At 38.8% G+C, this 21,975-nt stretch overlaps 2 protein-coding genes and 1 pseudogene across 3 annotated transcripts in view; all 3 read right to left on the bottom strand.

The window, feature by feature from the left end:
* LOC139970596 (uncharacterized) overlaps positions 1 to 21,852 on the bottom strand; it is a 53,469-nt pseudogene extending 31,617 nt beyond the window's left edge.
* The window catches only part of LOC139970549 (uncharacterized), a 61,619-nt gene that overhangs the window by 29,762 nt on the left and 9,882 nt on the right, over positions 1 to 21,975 (bottom strand). The window lies entirely within an intron of this gene.
* Positions 3,782 to 9,888, bottom strand: LOC139970515 (uncharacterized). Its single transcript, XM_071976289.1, has one exon. The coding sequence runs from the start codon at positions 9,886 to 9,888 to the stop codon at positions 4,030 to 4,032; it is 5,859 nt and encodes a 1,952-aa protein (XP_071832390.1). The 3' UTR covers positions 3,782 to 4,029.

Genomic DNA, 21,975 nt, shown 5'->3' with positions numbered 1-21,975 from the left:
CCTAAGTATGAAATTGATTGTGGTTGTTGAGATGTAACTTTTACAAGCTGTTTTTTGATAATTTCCCATAAAGCCACACCCGTTATGAATATTAATGAGGTTAAAATTGATGTTGCGAAATAACAAGTATATGTAACTACTTAATCACCATGAAAAGTATAAACTAAAAATAATCACAAAAATTGCGGTATAGGCTCCAATTTGCGTATGCTACAGTATGTTAGGATCATAATTTTTGTCCCCCTGCAGGTTGGATATCCATAGGTAATGAAAAACATGTGAACAACGGATCAAATGATACAACGCTCTTGTTAAAATTTACGGAAATTGAGGTGTAAATCTCGGAGGTATAAAGAAATCACGGAAAATTTCGCAAATTCGCGGAAAAGTTCATGCCTGATTTGCAGAGATATTGACATTTTAAGAATTTTATGTTCAGCCCTTGACCACTCATTCAAAACAATAGGGATCATCTACTAACCATAACCAACATATATACCAAGTATGACATTGATGCAACCTGTGTTTGTTGAGATATCATGGTTATACAAGCTGTTTTTGAAGATTTCCTATCCACATATGAATATAAATGAGGTAAATATTGCTGAAAAGATCATATGCTTAATATGTAGTTAAATCACCAACACATTATGAACTAACTCGGATATACTGTCGAAGAGGTATTGACATTTTCAGAGTTTTGGTTAAGCCTGCCCACTCATTAATATGCATGATAGCCCTACCAAAGACAATAGGGATCACCCTACTGACCATGACCATATATACAATGTATGACATGATCACATACTTTATTCTTCAGATACCACGTTTACAAGCTAGGGTGTCACATACACACATATGCCAACTTGACCGAATAGGTTCTGTTAAATGCCAAAAGCATCGGATTTAAAAAACCCCTGATATTACTGACACATAGGACTATATGTGACATTCAGTGGGACAGATCAACATGATATGGTTGAAAACAATGATTTTTGTGGGAAGCTTACAATTTTTTGTTACTATTTCTCTTAAATTGGTAACCCACTTTAACAAAATATTAAAGACATGAAATAAAGCCAAAAGGCCCCAAACACTGTTAGGTGGTGCTATCTTTCCTTTCTCCAGCTAATGACAATAAAAAATTGTCAAAATTGTTAATAAATTGACTGAAAGTGCTGTTATCTACCCCCAGGAATTAACACAAATTTAAAAAATTGAGCAAATGGTTCAATAACAGGGTTTCTCTCCTGCAGGTTTCTTTTCATGCTTTTGGAATGTGTGAGAATATACATTTTGTCGCAGTTTCTCCCCTGTGTGGGTCCTTTTATGCCTCGTCAAAGCTGCTGAGCAAGCAAACATTTTGCTACAATAGCTACATAAATGAGGTTTCTTTCCTGTTTGTGACATTCTTTCATGTACAGTGAGAGTTTTGGCTGGAGCAAAGCTTTGGCTGCAAATGCTGCAATGATAAGGTTTCTCTCCTGTATGTGTTGTATCATGTACAGTGAGAGTTTTGGCTCGGGCAAAGCTTTTGCTACAATAACTGCAATGATGAGGATGGGTGAGTCCTTTTATGCCTCTTCAAGGCATCTGAGTAAGCAAACATTTTGCTACAATAGCTACATTGATAAGGTTTCTCTCCAGTATGTCTCCTTTCATGGTCCTTCAAATGATAAGAGTGAGCAAACATTTTGCTACAATAGCTACATTGATAAGGTTTCTCTCCTGTGTGAGTCCTTTCATGCCTCTTCAAGACATATGAGTGAGCAAACAGTTTGTTACAATAGCTACATTGATGAAGGTTCTCTCCTGTATGCGTCCTTTCATGTTGTTTTAAGTATTGGGAATAAGCAAATACTTTGTTACAATAGCTACATTGATAAGGTTTCTCTCCTGTATGTGTTCTTTCATGTTCAGTGAGAGTTCTGGATCGAGCAAAGCTTTTGTTGCAATAGTTACAATGATAAGGTTTCTCTCCTGTGTGTGTCCTTTCATGTTGTTTTAAGCATTGGGAATATGCAAACACTTTGTTACAATAGCTGCAATGATAAGGTTTCTCTCCTGTATGTGTTCTTTCATGTACAGTGAGATTTTCGGCTCGAGCAAAGCTTTTGCTACAATAGCTGCAATGATAAGGTTTCTCTCCTATGTGAGTCATTTTATGCCTCTTCAAAACATCTAAATAGGCAAACATTTTGTTGCAATAGCTGCAATGATATGGTTTCTCACCTGTATGTGTTCTTTCGTGTTCCTTTAATGAGTGAGAATAATCCAACACTTTTTTGCAATAGTTACATTGATGAGGTTTCTCTCCTGTATGTGTTCTTTTATGTACAGTGAGAGTTTCGGATCGAGCAAAACGTTTACTACAATAGCTGCAATGATAAGTTTTCTCTCCTGTATGTGTTCTTTCATGTCTCTTTAAAGTTGCACATTGAGCAAAGGTTTTGCTGCAAAAGTTACATTGATAAGGTTTCTCTCCAGTATGTCTCCTTTCATGGTTCTTCAAATGATAAGAACGAGCAAACATTTTGTTGCAATAACTACATTCATAAGGTTTCTCTCCTGTATGTGTTCTTTCATGTTTCTTCAAAGCACCAGATTCAACAAACATTTTGTTGCACTAACTACAATGATGAGGTTTCTCTCCTGTATGTGTTCTTTCATGTACAGTGAGAGTTTCGGATCGAGCAAAACGTTTACTACAATAGCTGCAATGATATGGTTTCTCTCTTGTATGTGTTCTTTCATGTACAGTGAGAGTTCCAGCTTGAGCAAAGCTTTTGCTACAATGGCTGCAATGATATGGTTTCTCTCCTGTATGTGTTCTTTCATGAACAGTGAGAGTCCCGGAAAGAGCAAAACTTTTGTGGCAATAGTTACAATGGAAAGGTTTTTCCCCAATATGTGTCCTTTTGTGTTCTTCCAAAGTTCCAATTTCAGCAAATTTTTTGTCACAATACTTACAATGGAAAAGCTCATCTCCTGTATGTGTTTCAGATAATATTTCGTTCCCATGGCTACAATTATTGTTTGGTTTCTCTTCCAAATGAGAAAAATCTACATGTTCTCCATCATTTGCTTCATCATCAATTTTGAATGACAAATGACACACGTAGCTCTCCACTGGTTCCTCATATACACCTCCCTCCCCTTCAATGTCCTGCTGGTAAAGTGAATTTTCTGTTTGTACAGCTGATAATTCCTTGGATCCTGAAAATATAACCAATGATTTACAATGTTAAACCAGCGACTGACAGACTTAGTGATTCCTTGCCATAATTTCACATGAGAACATTTAATGTAACATTGCACACACATAAAGTGGAAATTGCTAAGGACTTTTTCCCAATTGTCCCCAGGATAACCTGTTCTTACATCGTGGTGGTCCAAATAGCAAACTGTGGTGATCTGAACAAAATGTAGCAACTTATAACAAAGAACAACCAGTTGGTAGACTGTAGGAGAGATGTATAGATTTTGTGAATTGAACACCAGCTTTGCACCAAAATATTCTCTCTCAGGTGGACCATAGACCTACCATATTATCATTTAATTTCAGAACCTCCAAAATGTTGTAGTGTTATGAAATAGTAATACCATCTGTTATAGGGACACGAGTCGTGTATTTTATCTTTATTCTCTTCTTTTATTCGGCTCTTGTAATTACAACTTCAAGGATCTTAATTATCGTAGTATTTTCTGTGTCTTCTTACGCACTTTATGCGGAGTGGTAAAAAACGGTATCAGAACCCATCTCGGTTTTTCTATCCCTTCAACGTGCACTTGTGTATTTACAACATCACCCAACTAAATGATTTCCCCCTTTGGCTATGTCTATTTGAAAACTACATTCCGGCCCCAGTCGCATTAACTAATGCGATAACCCTAATCACTGTTTTCAAAATATGAAAAATGAAATAAATCAGTCAAAAGAATCAAAAGTCTGAAATCTAAAACTAAGAAACTAAGAAAATCGAAAATACACCTTTTCACAGTCACAGTTCCCAAACTACTAAACTAGACTTATGTCGTTTCCCCTTCAAGCAGTAAACACAATTTGACCACTGGCCTGACAAGCGTGGCCGTTTTAGTTTTGATTTTGGCACTTCTAACCAAACCCCCTTTATCCTTATAAGCCTCTATGACCACCCCCATTAGCCATGAGTTCCGAGGTGATTGGTCATCCACTATCATCACGACATCTCCGACCTCAGTACATCTCTCCGGTTGAAGCCACTTCTGCCGTCTCTGGAGGGTTGGTAAGTACTCTTTTGTCCATCTCTTCCAGAAGAGATCAGCCAGATACTGCATCTGTCGCCAACGCCGTCGGGCATAGACATCCTTCTCGTCAAATTTCCCCAGCGGCATATCCACAGGCGCCTTTAACAACAGCAGATGATTGGGTGTTATGACATCAAGATCGTTAGGATTGTCAGATACTTTGGTTAGAGGTCTACTATTAATGATAGTCTCTACTTCACACAGAAAAGTGTGTAACTGTTCATCACTCTGGGTTGTTCTCAGATACTGCTCACTGAGAATTCCACTCAAGACTTTACGAACTGTTCGGATCTGTCTCTCCCAAACACCTCCAAAGTGAGATGCAGCAGGTGGATTAAACTTCCACTTCAGTCCATGATTACTGGCAAATCTGTTAATCTGGTTTTCATCTAATTCTTGCAGAGCACTCTTTAATTCTTTGTTAGCACCAACAAAATTGGTACCATTGTCTGAGTACAGCTCTCGTACATGTCCACGTCTAGCCATGAAACGTCTCAGTGCACCTATACATGAGTTGGTATCAAGTGAATGTGCAACTTCTATGTGAACTGCTCTGCTGGATAGACATGTAAACATCACTCCATATCTTTTCTTCAGTGTTCGCCCCTGTTTGATTTCAAAGGGACCAAAATAGTCTACCCCTGTTCTTGAGAAGACTCCTTCATCTGGACGAAGTCTGTAGGCTGGTAGGTCTGCCATCTTCTGTTTTCCGGTTCTTGCAAGATATTTTCTGCACTGGATACATCGTTTTAACAAGCTTCTTATCATTGAACCAGCATGGATGATCCAATATTTCTGTCTCAATTCTGCAAGGACGTGGTTCCTTCCTTGATGACCCACTAATTGGTGAATGTGTCTTATTATTAGCTTAGACACATGATGATCTTTGGGCAGTATCATCTGATGTTTGGCATTCAATGGAATAGATGCCTTCCGTAGCCTTCCTCCAACTCTCATTATCTCATCGTGTAATTCAGGATCAAGATCAGTAAGTCTGCCCTTTTGTCTGAGACATCTGTTTCCTTTATCAGAAGCCTGTTTAACTGTCCCACATGGATCCTTGATATTCATCTCTGCAGTCTTTGTCTTTTGTAAGACACCAATCTCTTCTGGGAATGACTGCCTTTGTATGAACTTGATAATAGCCTTTTCAGCAGACTCCATCTCATCACTGGTAATTCCTTGAGAACACTGATTTGGATTGTGTCGTTTTATCCTTTGTAGCAAGATGGTCTTGAGACGTAACCACCACGCCACTGATCTCTTCAGTTTGTTCCATTCTGAGTGGTATTCCAGCAGTTTTTCAACTGGATTCTTTTGGGTTTCATCTGTCATTGTTACAGCACTGACACTGACTTCTTTCTCACACTCTCTATCAGAATCAGCATCATTACTGTCGTCTTCACATGGCCAGAAATCTTCTGTCTGATGAAGAAACTCTGGTCCATTTAACCAATCTTCCTTTGTGAGCAAATCATCTGCACTTAACCCACGGGAAGCATGGTCTGCTGGGTTAAGCTTTGATGGGACATATCTCCACTGATGGACATCTGAACCATCATGAATTATCGCAATTCTGTTAGCGACGAAGACGGGATGTCTTGCCTTTTCACTTCTTATGTACTTCAGGACTGTTTGACTGTCAGTCCAAAAGACTGTTTCATCGATATTCATTGTAAGCTCTTGTTTGAGCTGGGCATCTTGTTTCACGGCTGATGTTGCTGCTGTGAGCTCCATCTTCACGATTGTATGTGGTTTCAGTGGTGCAACTCTGGCTTTGCCGGTAAGAAAGGCACAATGGATTTCCTTTCTGTCATTAGTATACCTCATATAAGTTGCAGTACCATAACCTTCTTGACTTGCGTCGGCAAAATAGTGCATCTGGATGTTCACCACTTTACCAAATTCTTTGGGTTTGAGACATCTTGGTATCTTTAACCTCTCTAGAATAGGAAGTTCCTTTAGCCATTTTTCCCACTCATTCCGTTGGTCGTCAGGTATATCGCTGTCCCAGTCTACCTTCAGTCTGCAAAGACTTTGCAATATCTTCTTTGCCTGTAGAAGGAAAGGTGAAGCATAACCAATAGGATCATACACTGCACTCATCACAGACAAGATATTTCTTCTTGTGGCCTTTTCGTTTACTTTTGTGATATTGAACTCAAGTTGATCCCTCTCAACACACCACTGAACTCCCAACGCCCTTTCCTTTGGCAGCTCGTCATTTTCAAGATCAAGCCCTTTCAGTTCTTTGGCTCGGTCATCTTCTGGGATGGACTCCAGCAATCTTTTACTGTTGCTGACCCACTTGCCTAGCTTGAATCCACCACTAGCCATGATTTCTTTTAGATCTCTATATATCTGGATTCCTTCTTCATCAGTGGCCACAGACTTTAGAAAGTCATCTACATAGAAGTCGTTGATAACTGACTCGATCACCTTATCTTGAAATCTATGTTGATTATCACTAGCTGTCCTCTTCAAGGCAAAATTGGCACAGCTTGGGGAGGACACTGCCCCGAATAGATGAACTAGCATCCTGTATTCTTTCATACCTCCATCGAAGTTGCCTTCAGGCCACCATAGGTACCTCAGGAGATCACAATCATCCTTTCTTACTCTTACTTGATAGAACATGGCTTCTATATCTGCCATGATGGCCACATTCTCTTGCCTCCATCTCATCAGAACACCATACAATCGGTTGGTTAGGTCTGGTCCAGATAAGAGTTGTTCGTTGAGGGAAACTCCCTTGTACTGGATGGGACAGTTGAATACCACTCGGATCTTGTCCGGTTTCTTTGGGTGGTAAACTGCATGGTGTGGTATATACCAAACATTTCCATCATTCCGGTCAACATCCTGATCTGGTACTTTCTCTGCATATCCTTTCTTCTCCAGGTTCTCCATAAACTCTGTATATTCTGAAGCCAACTTCTCATTTGTTTTCAACTTCCTTTGTAATCGCAGACCAAACATATCTGCTTGAACTTTGTTATTAGGCATCTTAACAGCTCTATCTCTCAAAGGAAGTACTGTTTCATAATGGCCATGTACTTTGGTTACAGATTCCTCCATCATTGTCATAAACCTCTTGTCTTCAACAGACATGGCAATTTTCTGGTCAGAAAGACGTTCTGTGAAATCCATGTTAATGAAGGACTGGAGTTGTTGCTCCAAATTATCTGTACCATTCTGGACAATACCATTGTCTACTCGGCAAAAGTTGACGTTTACTTCGGGTTGGTCCATCCATTTGCCTTCAAGTCCATACACTAACCACCCAATGGGAGTCTTGATAGCATATGGATCTCCAATCTCGGCGGAGGCAATTTCCAACGGCATTGACACCCCAGGGACATTGCTTCCTATCATTAGGGTGACATGAGGTATGGAGTTGTGACCATCCATACTTGGGAGTTTAATGTGGCTCAAATGATCCCAAGCGTCAATATCATTCTGGGTTGGTGCATCATCCATGGTTGCTGGGATACTGTCTTTGACATAGACAGAGTGGAGGTCTATAAAAGAAGTCCCATTTATGTTTCCTACTTGCAGATCTCCTACAATGACATCAGTGGTCTGGACTTGCTGGAGATTCAAAGTCTTTATCAAGATCTTCGTTCTTCGGGTGTTCACCTTTAAACTGTCTTTCAAGAACTCATCAACAAAGACAGCACCACAACCATTATCAACAAAGGCATATGTGGCAATACATCTGTCACTGGTCTTTGGTTTGATCAAAACTGGAGTAATAGCCATAAGAGTACCAGTGACCATCTTGTTTTTGTTTCCTTGGGGTCTTACGTTTTGTACACCAGCACAACCAGTAGTGACCGTTTGAGTTACCCTTTCATCTGATGATTTCTTTTCTCTGGCAGGATCATGAAGGATGGTCGGATGGGATTTGCTGCATTTCTCACATTTTGCCCACTCTGGATTTGGACAATTTCTCTTTAGATGACCAGGATTTAGACAACCAAAACAAAGCCCTTTCTTCATACACACATCTGATTTAGCCTGTAGGTCAAGTGAACCAAACTTCCTGCAATCAAGTAGGGTATGATAAGTGTTAGGTCCACAATACAAACATGGTGATATTTTGGCCTTGTTTTCCATCTTCTCATTTTTTCCCTTGAAAGCTTTATCATCCTCATTTGTTTTCACGGTAGCTGCAAAAGCCCTCTTACTTGTCACCACCTTTGGATATTTCTGTGGGGTCTTCCAATCTTTCATTTTGTTTTGATATCCAAGACCTGCAATCCTAGGATCATTTTCATTTCTCGAATGTTGTCCAACAAACTGTTCAAAATCTTGTAAGGTTGGTGACCTCATCTCTACATCCCTAAATCGACCCATTTGGTTAATCCATTGTTGTTGCAAGGCTGTTGGCAATTTCTGTGCAAGTATTCTGAGGAACTCATAACCATTCATACTATCCATTTCTGGGTTACCCTGCTGTACATTGCAACAATTGATAAGAAATATGGCATATTTTCTTAAGGCAATCTTATCTCCCACTGCAATATGATCCCAGCTCTCTGCCTTAGATTTGTACGCTGCCGCCAAAACCTGGGGTTGACCAAAATTTCTCTGTAACAACCATTTTGCCCTTTCATATCCACTTGCTGGGGGCTCTATGGCTGTGCATTCCTTAATTAGATCATGTGCTTCCCCTTCGGTGAACCTTAATAACAACTCTAATCTCCGGGCTGGGTTTTGGGTTTTATCCTCCACCACATGCTGAAAGTTTCTTATGAACGGTGTAAATGACAAGAGGTCACTCCCGTCAAATGGGTCCAGTCGTGGCGAAGGGAGGGCAGATTCCCTTTGATGGTCAACAATTTTATTCAAAAGGGTAGCCATTGAAATACCAGTGTTGACAGTGTCATCTGGTTTGGTAGTTATATCTGGAAGTGGTTGGCCATAACAAACTCCTGCATATGTTGGTTTTGTTTGATTATACTGTGCATGTTCATTACCATTATTTGGTGATAAGTATTTTCCACTGTCATTAGGTTTGTCAGGCACAGTGATGTTCTGTCGGGATACAAATTTCTTTGCATTGGGGTTTATTCTAGTATTTTCCCCTTCACTATGTTTCTTTGCTTCATCATCAGACTTTGAGTATTGAAATGATTTTAACTCAATGCTCTTCACAACCTCTTTGGTAAGTTTGGCAGACACATCACTTTCTGGCCTTTCGTGCAATTGAAGTAGCCTTGACATAGCTTTGGCTGCTTCCAGTTCTGCCATCATATCAATTTCTTGTTGTTCAGTCTCAAGCTGTAACTTCTTTTCTTCCATTTGTTTTCTTTGTTTAACCCTTTCTGCCTTCTCCTGGGCATGTCGGATTTCATCTTGTGCTTCTTGCAATTCATACTCCACTTGTAGGTTACGTTTTCTCTCTTCTAGTTTCTTTGTTTCCTTCAATGCAGCTGCACGAGCAGCAATCTCTATTTCCTTCTGCTTTGTCCTATATAACAACACTGAAACAGTTGTTTTCACTGACACTTCACTATCAGTATGCCCCTTTAATTTATCTGGATTATTGACAATATTGACTAACGACACACTATCTTCAGGGTTTATGGAATCCATGATACTGGTTTCTCCGGCCCCAATGTCGGGCAATGTGGCTTGTTCCTTTCCCGAATTATCGGCCATATTGTACTCTTTATTCAGGCCATATACCACAGAGTTCCATGTATCACGCAACGGGCCTACAATAAAACACGCTGTTTACAACTGACCTATAAACGTTACACTAACGCGATGTTGCACACAGTGTTTACGTTCACCGTAGATTAGTTTCACGAAAGACGATAAGGCCTATAATCACATAGCGAACAGTACGTAGTAAGCTACATATAATCTACTTACAGTAATTACGTTTCTAGTGCACAGTTCGATGATCTTTTATTCACTGTTCTGGCGTTTTTTACGAATGTTATAGGGACACGAGTCGTGTATTTTATCTTTATTCTCTTCTTTTATTCGGCTCTTGTAATTACAACTTCAAGGATCTTAATTATCGTAGTATTTTCTGTGTCTTCTTACGCACTTTATGCGGAGTGGTAAAAAACGGTATCAGAACCCATCTCGGTTTTTCTATCCCTTCAACGTGCACTTGTGTATTTACAACATCACCCAACTAAATGATTTCCCCCTTTGGCTATGTCTATTTGAAAACTACACCATCTCTTTGATGTTACCGAAAAGCTCCATCGAGACACCTTACAGGCCTCTTATGTATTTATCTAGGTCATGGATTCAGTTTTCCCACGAGAAGTTTTTAACTATCTTATTGAATCTTGGTACAGGGCCTTTTTCCCAAAATAGATTCCATTATGTCTGTGGAACATTCGAGAAGGTTCTCTCACGTGTTATGGAAGTTTCCATGGAAAGGGGATGGACTTCCAAACTCCCAACCAATCAGGGCAGATCAGTGCCAGTGCATTTATTTTTATATCATTAAGTTAATACAGGATGGTCAGGTTATTGGCTGCCTACTGATTGTGCGCAGTGAGATTTTATGGAAGTAAGGTTTAAAAGTAAAAGGAGGCCGAAAATTTGAGCACTCCGTCAGCGCTCCGTGATCAGTTCGTCATTGCTTCGTTACTATTTCATCACTCCTAATTGTTTAATTGACGGAGTTAAGTCAAGTCAAATCATTGTAATTTAGTTTTATTTGTAAAGAGAATCGACAGAGAAGAAATTATACCGAATCATTAATCAAATCCTATCTCGTCAAATTGCTTTTTGTGTGAAGTCATTGTTTTCTTCCGTTCGAGACATCTCCTGAAGAAGCGTAAATACGGCATCAAGACATCCCAGTACCTTTCTATCGCGAGTCCCGATATAGTTTTACTATCGGAGGAAGCGGGCTCGTCACAATATTACATGGTGGAGATCGGTTGCTTTCTTCAGGAACAAAACGGTAACGGACTTTTTCACAACTTTCGTTCGTTACGTTCAATAACGAACAGGTGATTTTTTTTTTGGCCCGAAGACCTAACGAGGAACACAACGCATGTTCACGACCTAGCCTAGCGGAAACACTCTACGAGGGAAGTCAGCCTATACTAGCCTAAGTCTGTACACCGGATGCAGGAACCACACTAACGTTGATCGTACACTAACGTTAATCAACCCAGCATGCAGTTCGCGTTTGAACATTCGCGCAACTAGTACTTAGAATACTACAGCTCTAAACATCAGAACTGAACATTTTCGCGATCTAAGCCTAGACTCTACCCGATGTTAACGACGAACGAATCTGAAGTTCTTACGAGATGTAGGCCTACCTGCTACTACCTGCCGCTACTACCGCAACTACTACTGCTGACCGAGGGACTTCAATCATCGTTTGCAGTTCCACTGCCAGTTCTTAGTTAAACTTAAGGGTGAGTGAAATCATGCCAATTTGTATCCCAACAACCCCTATTTGAGATCAGAGTGTAACGATAAGTTATTTTAATCGTGTCCATGTATTGCATATTTGTTATTTGTATTTAACTGCGGTCGATAGTGTGTTCAATTAAGTCTAGGCTCATGTTGTATACTCATAACTAGCCTAATTGTATGCGGCATAATGTCCGTCAGTGAACAGGAAACTTCGACCTCTGTTAATGTTATGCAGAAACATAGGCCCACTGATTTTTTGCCATCACGATTTCAGGGCGATGTAATTGATGCAGATTTAGCCGAAGCTCATTATTTGGGATTTGAAGATTATTTGGTGTTGCATAAATTGCCGTCCCAAACCACCCCTGAGGCTGTAGCGGAAGAATTTAATGAAATATGTCGCATATTTAAGCGAACACTTAAAGGCCAGGCCAGACTTTGGATTGAAAACAAAATTTTTTCAACTATTGCTGATCTTCGCAAGCAATTCCTTGCTCGTTTCAGTCCAGGGACTTCTTCCTACGCTAAATCACAGGCATTTCACGCATTAAGCTATACGCCAGGTGATACAGCTCAAGCACATTTGGCCAAAATTTCAAAAGCTGCAGCACAATTAAATTATGGCGAGGACCAAATTAGAGATAAATTCATCTCGACCCTGCCTTTGCAATGTCGCTCAGCAGTGTTAATGTCTGCATCACCAGAAGTAACGATTACAGATTTGGTCATGAAAGTACAATGCTATTTTGACTTACAAATAGAAAGTCAACCCCCAGTTTCTTCCGAACCATTTATGGCAATGCACGACAAAGCATCTTCTGTTCAGACTTCTACTATTTCTGCATCTTCTGAGATACACGAGTTGTGTAATAAAATTCAGGAGTTAGAAACTAAGTTTGATCAGTCACGTAGGTCAGAACCGCAAGACAATCCTAAAGATATGAGGCAAAGATATAGTTCTCGTGATTCTCGTGGTCCTAGGACAGGTCAAAATGATAACAGGAGAAGGTTACCATATTTTAATCCTTCAGTCACATGTTACTACTGCCAAAATCGAGGTCATTTTGCACAATATTGCCAAATTCGCCTAAGCCATGAAATGGAGGCTAATGTAAAGAAAGTACCAACACAGAATTTTCAGTAGGGAGCACTTTTGATAGCACTCATCATACAGTGACTCCAGACAAAGTACCAAGTAAAGGAAGATCGAAACGTAAAGCAAATAATATTTGGAAGAATAGTAATATTCCTAGTTCTAGATATACAGGGAACGACCGTAATGTGGATATTCAACTGGACACACGTAATTTTGTAAGAGGTACTTTACATGATGGTAAAGGAATTTCATTGTTGTTTGATAGTGGAGCAACACGCTCTATCATTTCTTCTTCTACAGTGCAAAATTCAAAGTATTTATCCTCTATACAACCAGTCTCAGTTGATGTAGTAAACCTAAAGTTGGGTAATGGTCAGTTTATTCATGCGTATAGCACGATAACATTTCAGGTCAAAATTCAGGGTCATGAATTTCAGCTTTCTGCTTTAATTGCTGCAAACCTCACAGGTATTGACTTAATATTAGGGAGTCAAACTCTGAAGGAATTGAATGGATCTTTGGACTTCACCACAAACTGTTTTAGAATAAAACAAGCCAAAGTTTTCCTTAGGCCAGTGCAGAGATTTGTTATTTACCCAGGCCAGCAAAGATACATTACTGTACAGGGACGTCTTCCACTATATGCACGAAATGCAGATGTGGTTATTAAACCGTTTCCTCTAATATCTCGTATGTGTCCTTCACGAATGTTAGTGAAAATGCATAAAGGTAGAACAAAGATTCTTCTAAGGAACATGGGTAATCGGAAATTTTTTCTGAATCCTTCTCGCACAGTGGCTCATTTAGATTTAGCAGATATCATTACGGTCACAGAAGACATACCTACTGATTCTCTAGATTTTCTGAATGTCATGAGAGACATCGAAAAACCGTCTCTTTTTCGAACCAATTCTAACTCTAAAGAGAATTGTGATGAAATTACACGATATAATTTACATCGATATCCACATTTGACAGCCGATGATCCCCTGGTTTCCAAATCGGAACAGGAAATCATGAGAGAAAACATTAATTTGGAACAAAGTATTCTAAATGCTTCAGAAACAGAAAGCATTTATGAATTTCTAGACTCACATAGAGATGCATTTTCTCTTTATGGTGAATTATCTCACTGTCCAAATTATGAGGCTGATATTACGCTTACTAATGATGAGCCATTTTACATACGTCCCTATAGACTTTCAGATGAGGACAAAGTCATTGTCGCCAGTGAGCTTGACAAATTAGTGCGATTAGGAATCTTAGCGGTAGGACATCAGTCTTATACCTCACCGGTTTTCCTCATTCCAAAGAAGGGAACAAAAGACAAAAGGGTTGTCACAGATTTTCGCTACTTGAATAGTAGGATAAAACGTCTCAATCACCCATTTCCATTACTGAATGAGACTATCCGTACCATAGGGTACTCTGGAGCCAAAATTTTGGGTGTTCTAGATTTAAAGTCTGCATTCTTCTGTCTGCCACTCAGTGTTCATGCACAACAATATACAGGTATTGCTTCATTTCATGGAGGAAAGCATTATTATTATAAACGCTTACCACAGGGATTGAATTTATCTCCAGCGATCTTTCAGTCGCAAATTAATGATATTTTGGCAACGATCCCAAATTCAAATAAGTTCTGTATTGCTCATCATGACGATATTATTGTGTACAGTGCAGACAAACGGTCTCACAAACAACACCTACAGGCAATTTTTAAGGTTTTAATGGACAACAGATTGAAAATCTCTCCGAAAAAGTGTAGCATTTTCCAAAATTCAGTCCGATATATGGGACATTTGCTCTCAATAAACCCAGAAGGTGAGGCTTGTATCCAACCTTTACATGACAGATGTGCAGCGATCAGGAACACACCGAAACCACACAGTGTTAAGTCAGTAAGACGATTTGTAGGTGCAGTTAATTATGTGGCTTCATTTTTCCCGAATATTCAAGCACTATTGAGACCATTACATCATTTGAGTCGTAAGAGAAAGGTATTTAAATGGACAGAGGAACATCAGTGTGCATTTCAAAGTATTAAAGAGTTGTTGTGTAATCCACCTATATTGCATATGCCACAGAAATATGGTCGTTTTGTATTATATAGCGACACATCAAGAGTAGCAACAGGATCATACTTGACACAAAGAGTTAATGGCAAAGAGAATATTATTGCATATTACTCTAAGATATTACCACCAGCATGTCAGAGGTATAGTGTAACTGAATTAGAAATGATGGGTCTATTTATTAATGTGACAGCATTCAAACATTTATTGCAAAATGTAGAATTTGAGGCATATGTTGATCACTCAGCCATTGTTGAATTGTTTAAGTCAAAACAAGAACCAGCAACTTCACGCTTACGTAAGCTTCTGTTCAAATTGTCAGAATTTACATTCAAGGTTGGTTATAAGAAAGGCTCAGAATTGGTTTTGGCAGATTATTTGTCTAGAGCACCACAGGAATTTCACTCTGAAATAGATCAGGTTGTTCAAGAGGTCAGTTGTTATGAGGATTTTTCAACTCCACCTAAGGAGACATTTAATCCAATCATGACAAGGTCAATGGCAAGGTCAATGGGAGTCAAAGTTCCAGATTTATTTCCGAATAAAGTCACTAAGGAGTCCAAGCAGGATTCCCCAGCCAAAGTATCGACAAATAGAGTTGAAAGGACATCCGTTCCTAAGGCAACACATGATCATGTTACACAGAGACCACAATCTGAGTCACAAAAGACGACTACACCAGTTATTTCTACTGATAAGAGAGATACATATATTCAAAGGCCTATTATTACTATGCCGAGTGAAAATCGACATACATATAGTCCTGACATATTAGTTGTGCCAGATTTTACAAGTGTTTCTCAACCTACAGAGCCAAGATTAGTGGATCAGAATAGACATAGGGTGCAAGAGGTAATCAGAGAACCACCTCCAGAATTATTTGCTCAGCCGAAGCCAGTCATAACAAACATTGATCATTTGGTTACAGGGCACATTCCAAAACAAAAGGAATTGAATAAAGTCATGAAGGCAATTCAAGGAAAGCTGATCAAAAACTATGATCTGCCATTTGATGTAAAAGAGTTGCAAATTCAACAACAAACTTGTCCTTACTACAAACCAATTTATGATTTTCTTGCACACGACATTATTCCAAGTAATGTTAAGCATGCTAGAACTGTTCGTTCTCAAGCAGAGGATTATTTGTTATGTAATAGTTTGTTATTCAGGATATTTTTGCATGAGACTAATGATGCTAAGATGACTCTTCAGTTAGTCGTACCTGAGACTATGGTAGAACAAATAATATCTCGATATCATGATGACTTGTTAAGTAATCATCAGGGTGTAATGCGTACATATTTGACCATTAGACAGCATTTCTATCTGCGCAATATGTTTCAACGCATCAGTAATTATATTCAGGCATGTCTCCGTTGTCAAGAATTCCGTAAGAAACCGGACAAATTGAGACAATATCATGCTCGCATTCCTGATTCTTATCGTCCTTTTGACAGACTTAGTCTGGATTTCAAGACTATGCCCACAACGGCTACAGGATTTAAACATTTGATGGTTGTTTGTGATGAGATCACTAGATTTGTTGTATGTGTTTCTCTTAAGACTCTTGATGCTGAAACGATATGTGAAGCATTATTGCAGAGGGTAGTCACAACCTTTGGTCCACCGTCTTGTATCATAAGTGATGCGGCAGCTTCTCTTACAGGAAAATTAGTGGAGCTCTTAAGTAAAGCTTTAGGCATTGAACAAAAGTTCATCAGTGTAAGCAATCATGGAAGCTTACAGGTTGAAAGACACATTCAGACTCTTTCAAATTTCCTCAAAGTGAACTTAAATCAGTTTGGTACGGATTGGGTACGGTTTGTCCCTACATCAGCCTATGCATATAACACATTTTCCTCTCCTCAGTTAGGTAGCTATAGCCCATTTGAACTTGCATTTGGACGTAAGCCGCCAAATCTTACAAATTTATCGTTCAATCCAATGGCAGGATTATCACAATCTCATGGAGAATATGCTGCATTGTTAAAGAAACGATTTGATCATTTGTCAAGGGTAATGTTAGTCTTGCAAAAGAAGCAACAAGATGCTCAAAATGTTAAGATAAGTGCAAAACTGGACAAGGGTGCAATTTATTCAACGGGTCAATTAGTGTATTTATATAAGCCAACGTCTTCCTCCTTGACTGCGAACTCTCGCAAAATTGCTGCAGAATGGTGTGGACCATTAGTGATCCATCAAGTTTTGGATAGGACTCATTATTTGTTGGCCACTCTCAAAGGAGAAATTCTTAGTGATGTATTCAATTATAACAGGCTTAAACCATGTTTTGTAAGAGCATCTTCTGAAACTAAGAATATCACTAACATTCAGAAATTGCGTCAGGTCTTGAAAACAAAGGGTTCATCAAGTGAAAAGCTTGCTCGAATGAGAAATGTTTTGAGTAGTAACACTTCTAACGCAGAAAATGTTAATGTCATGCAAGATGCACATATTGAGTTTCATGATGAGTTTGGTAACATTTTGCCAGGGGTAACTTCAGATCATGTCATGTGTCTTATGACCACTAAGCCAATGAATGTTGCATCATTTTTAGAGAATAGAGCACATAATGAAGGATTAGCACTTCCATATCCTTCCATGAGAGATAGCATATTAAGGCAAAAGAAAGTTTTTGCAAATGCTCCACAAGGAGACATGAAAGTCCAACGTGCTCGATACAAATTGGGTGAATTACAGGTTCTGGTCACCTATCAGACACCATGTTTTCCAACAGGCTTTAAGAGTCATGATTTTTGGTGGAATGTAGGAAAATATTCCAACACAGGGGAAATAATAAATTTTCTCCATGAAAAGGGATTGAACATTACAGGCAATCCAGGCAGGATGTTGCAAACATTATATGGTTAGTATGTACAGTATAACTGCATATTGCTTTAAGTTCAGATGAACAGGTGTTTTACCCACAATTGTATGAATGGAATGCGTCATGGCAATTACCTGCATACCTATTAAGTGGAAGTCATTGTACTATATGGTGTAACAATATAAGCTTTATTGTTAAAAACGCCACCAAGTGACCTAGTTTCATCTTTTATAACAAATGTGTAATGAGTATACCTTATTTCTCCTTATGAATTCGTTCAAACGTTTACCCGGCAATTAGAACATATCCGGAATATTAGCAACATGGGTTTTCATATATTTGAGAAATATTTTAAGGATATTTACATTTGCATCGTTTATGTTATATTGAAGGCTATTCAGAGACAGCATTGAAGATGTGCAACTTTTGCTTACAGCAACAGTTATCGAAGCAAATGAAAGTATAGATCTTTTGAGGAAGTTATGTATATATTTTCTTTTCCTCAATTATTCATGCAAAAGTAAATTTCAACATGAAGTTGAAAAGACAAGGTGTTAAGTATTATGTAGATTTGAAGAAAGATTTGTTGATGTCATAGTCTATGGGGTCTCTTTTATGGTATCGAATATCTAGTACTTTGGTACTTTACTAGGATCAATTCGGAGTGCATACCTAGGGTCACCATGCTATCGAGTCACATTTTGTTGATTTTCTTGAAGTGAATGTATATGATTCACAAGGTTTCAAAGCAGTTTTGAAACTATGCCTTCATTAAAGAGGTTTTGTAAATGAGTTTGTAATATTTTAAGGTTCTTTTTTTTAGTGTACGAATTTTTTTATGGAACGCCAAGGTGTTCTGTTCAGTTAAAAGATGACTAAGTCTAGTATTCTCTGATCTCACCCCATTCACGGCATGATTTCACTTTTGATATAAATGTATTATTGATGTATGAAATGCATAAATGTATTTTGTTAGAGATACTGCATATTTTGCTGTGTCATGTAACTTTAAGATATCTTAATGATATTTTTTTTTTTAGATTACATCATATGATGTCATCAATATTAAAGAGGTACACAAGAAAAATATTTTCATGGAGATAGTGTCAATGTGTATATACCATATGATCATTTTAAAAATTCGTAACCAAGATGTTAACCTTTGAGATATATGTAGACCATTTATTGAAGTCAATGAATATTAGTGAATGTGCTTACAGTACTCTACCTTCTTGAGATAATGATAAGTTAAAGCAGTATGATGTTAAAATTTTGGAGTATCCAAAAATTTTAAAAGATTGAGGGGGATGTTATGAAATAGTAATACCATCTCTTTGATGTTACCGAAAAGCTCCATCGAGACACCTTACAGGCCTCTTATGTATTTATCTAGGTCATGGATTCAGTTTTCCCACGAGAAGTTTTTAACTATCTTATTGAATCTTGGTACAGGGCCTTTTTCCCAAAATAGATTCCATTATGTCTGTGGAACATTCGAGAAGGTTCTCTCACGTGTTATGGAAGTTTCCATGGAAAGGGGATGGACTTCCAAACTCCCAACCAATCAGGGCAGATCAGTGCCAGTGCATTTATTTTTATATCATTAAGTTAATACAGGATGGTCAGGTTATTGGCTGCCTACTGATTGTGCGCAGTGAGATTTTATGGAAGTAAGGTTTAAAAGTAAAAGGAGGCCGAAAATTTGAGCACTCCGTCAGCGCTCCGTGATCAGTTCGTCATTGCTTCGTTACTATTTCATCACTCCTAATTGTTTAATTGACGGAGTCAAGTCAAGTCAAATCATTGTAATTTAGTTTTATTTGTAAAGAGAATCGACAGAGAAGAAATTATACCGAATCATTAATCAAATCCTATCTCGTCAAATTGCTTTTTGTGTGAAGTCATTGTTTTCTTCCGTTCGAGACATCTCCTGAAGAAGCGTAAATACGGCATCAAGACATCCCAGTACCTTTCTATCGCGAGTCCCGATATAGTTTTACTATCGGAGGAAGCGGGCTCGTCACAATATTACAGTAGGGCCACATCAGTTGACTTATTTCTCAACTCCACAGATCTCCATAGATAACAAAGTGATGGAATGTGGGGTGAATGTATAGACTTACCTGTACAGTAGTATGAAGTTCCCCAACTTTCACTTTGACCTCTGGGGAACTCTAATGACCTATCTGCACCATCAAAACCTTATTTTCTTTGCAAATTCTAAGGTTTTTTGTCTAGGCCTTAATTACTCTTGAAGTTACAATTTCACAACAATGTTACAGTATGCATTACTGTGAGTTTGACCTCTGGATACCTACAATGTCCTTTTGCCTTCACTACAGCAAGGGATCCTTACTAACCAATTATAGATCAAATTATAGTGTATGTATTGCATTCTAAGTTTGCTTTTGTGATGAATTCAAGATGAATTCCCTTGTTCACCTGTCGGCTGAATGCAAATAGTGACTGTAATAGTACTTCTTAAGTCGATACTCATCATTCAGCTTCTGGGAAAATAATTTTAGGAATTTTACTAATTCCCCCGGGCTGCTGAGCAAATAAGCATGAATTTTCGATAAAGGCCTAGCCTACTGTAGACAGTCAAGCTTAGGCCTAATTTCCTAACTGCATAATTAATATCAGTTTTGCATTGCAGTCAAGCATATAAACATTAATACACTAAGCTGTTCCCTAGTTTCGTGGAACCGTTACCAGTGGGATGACGCAACGGTGATTCTGGTTCAATCTTGACTGTGGTTCCAAACATTTTGATTTCTTCTGGTCGGCGCCCTGTTGTTTAAATATTTCATGAAATGAAATTATGAACCCCTCTTTAGCACTTGGTGTTACTTGAAAACCTCCATGTTGCCGTGCTTGGTATCACTTTTGCTAAGCCTTTCGATTGTCACAAACTGAACCGCTGTTTATATGCAGCACGGCTCTACACCGCTGACGGGAAGGACGCCATCACTCATGGATACTTAAAGGGTGTTAAGACTCGCCCAAAAAGAAACGTCTATTGCCGCTAATCTGACCTAGTTTCGAATGAGGTGTAACAGAAGTGTTAGGCACCACCATCAATCCCAGAAAATATACACACAGCTTCCTACCGTCGGTAATTAGACACTAGTGTACAGTCAGTACATATACCTGCGATCAATACCCACAGCAGTGTACAAACGATACAGCGATGGACATCTCAGGTCCAGCTAAAGATAACAAGGTATCACGTTTCATTACTGTCTGCATTTTGTAGCGACAAGAGAAACTTTTCACTTGCAAGCAACGAAGTTAACTTTTTAAAGATGGCGGCACGCTGTTTGGGGCGAGTCTTCAATGCCTTTAAAGATGAACGATAATGACATAATTGTTTTTCTCCTTTTCATTTAACCTAAAGGCTGGTTCATATGTTACCAAGCAACACGTTTTTTTTTTTAATTTTTCAAATAGCACACCGGAAAATTATAAAACAGTCGTCATTAAAACAAACGGATAGGTCACATTGAGCTTGAAAAACAAACGCATTTTCAGCTCAATCGAGTGGTCAGTAAGGGGCTAAATCATTTTTTTCACTACAGTTAGGGCCTATCGCTTTTATTCAGGTGCATGTCTCGTGATCTGGGATTCAGGAGGAATCATTCTAGCCCAACTTCATAACGTTCCACAAACGGAACTTCCACAATGTGAAAACACAAATGACAGTGTGTGCGCTATGTACTTACACGATGTTTTGTCGCTCGAGCATACACACATTTCCAATCCGTATTACACATTTAAATGGTATTGAGGTATCAAGACATCTCGGGCCCCCAAAACTCGCCCTTAGTGACGTCCATGCCCCAATTGTAATTTGTATGTGGATTCTTTCTCCACATAGACATTATATTCTTCATGTCTGGCATGTCCCCCAGTTCCAACACATCCTGTAATAATTTATCTGAAGATAATGCGGCATGCAAGTATCAACCTTTCAAACATGTTTTACTTAGGCCCATTAGTGACCCTGCCACACGCAAATTTTAATGGGGCCCGATAAGACTCTGTTGCCAAATTTTCGGTAATTTACATTGGGCAGTCGGCTTCAATAAAACGACAAGAAAAAGCGGGATCAATTAAACTTTATTTAAATTAGACCGTTGAATGTCTCACCATCAAGGGCGGCGGAAGCACTTTTAATCTGGGGGGGGGGGGGCACCGACATCAAAGGACACTTTGCAGAAATTCGATTGGACTGATGCAGCCTTATATTTAGTACCCATTATAACTCTTATTGTATTATCTTA

This window comes from Apostichopus japonicus, chromosome 1 (genome assembly GCF_037975245.1).
Source record: "Apostichopus japonicus isolate 1M-3 chromosome 1, ASM3797524v1, whole genome shotgun sequence".
Taxonomy (NCBI): Eukaryota; Metazoa; Echinodermata; class Holothuroidea; order Aspidochirotida; family Stichopodidae; genus Apostichopus; species Apostichopus japonicus.
This window is presented reverse-complemented; position numbering and strand designations above follow the sequence as displayed.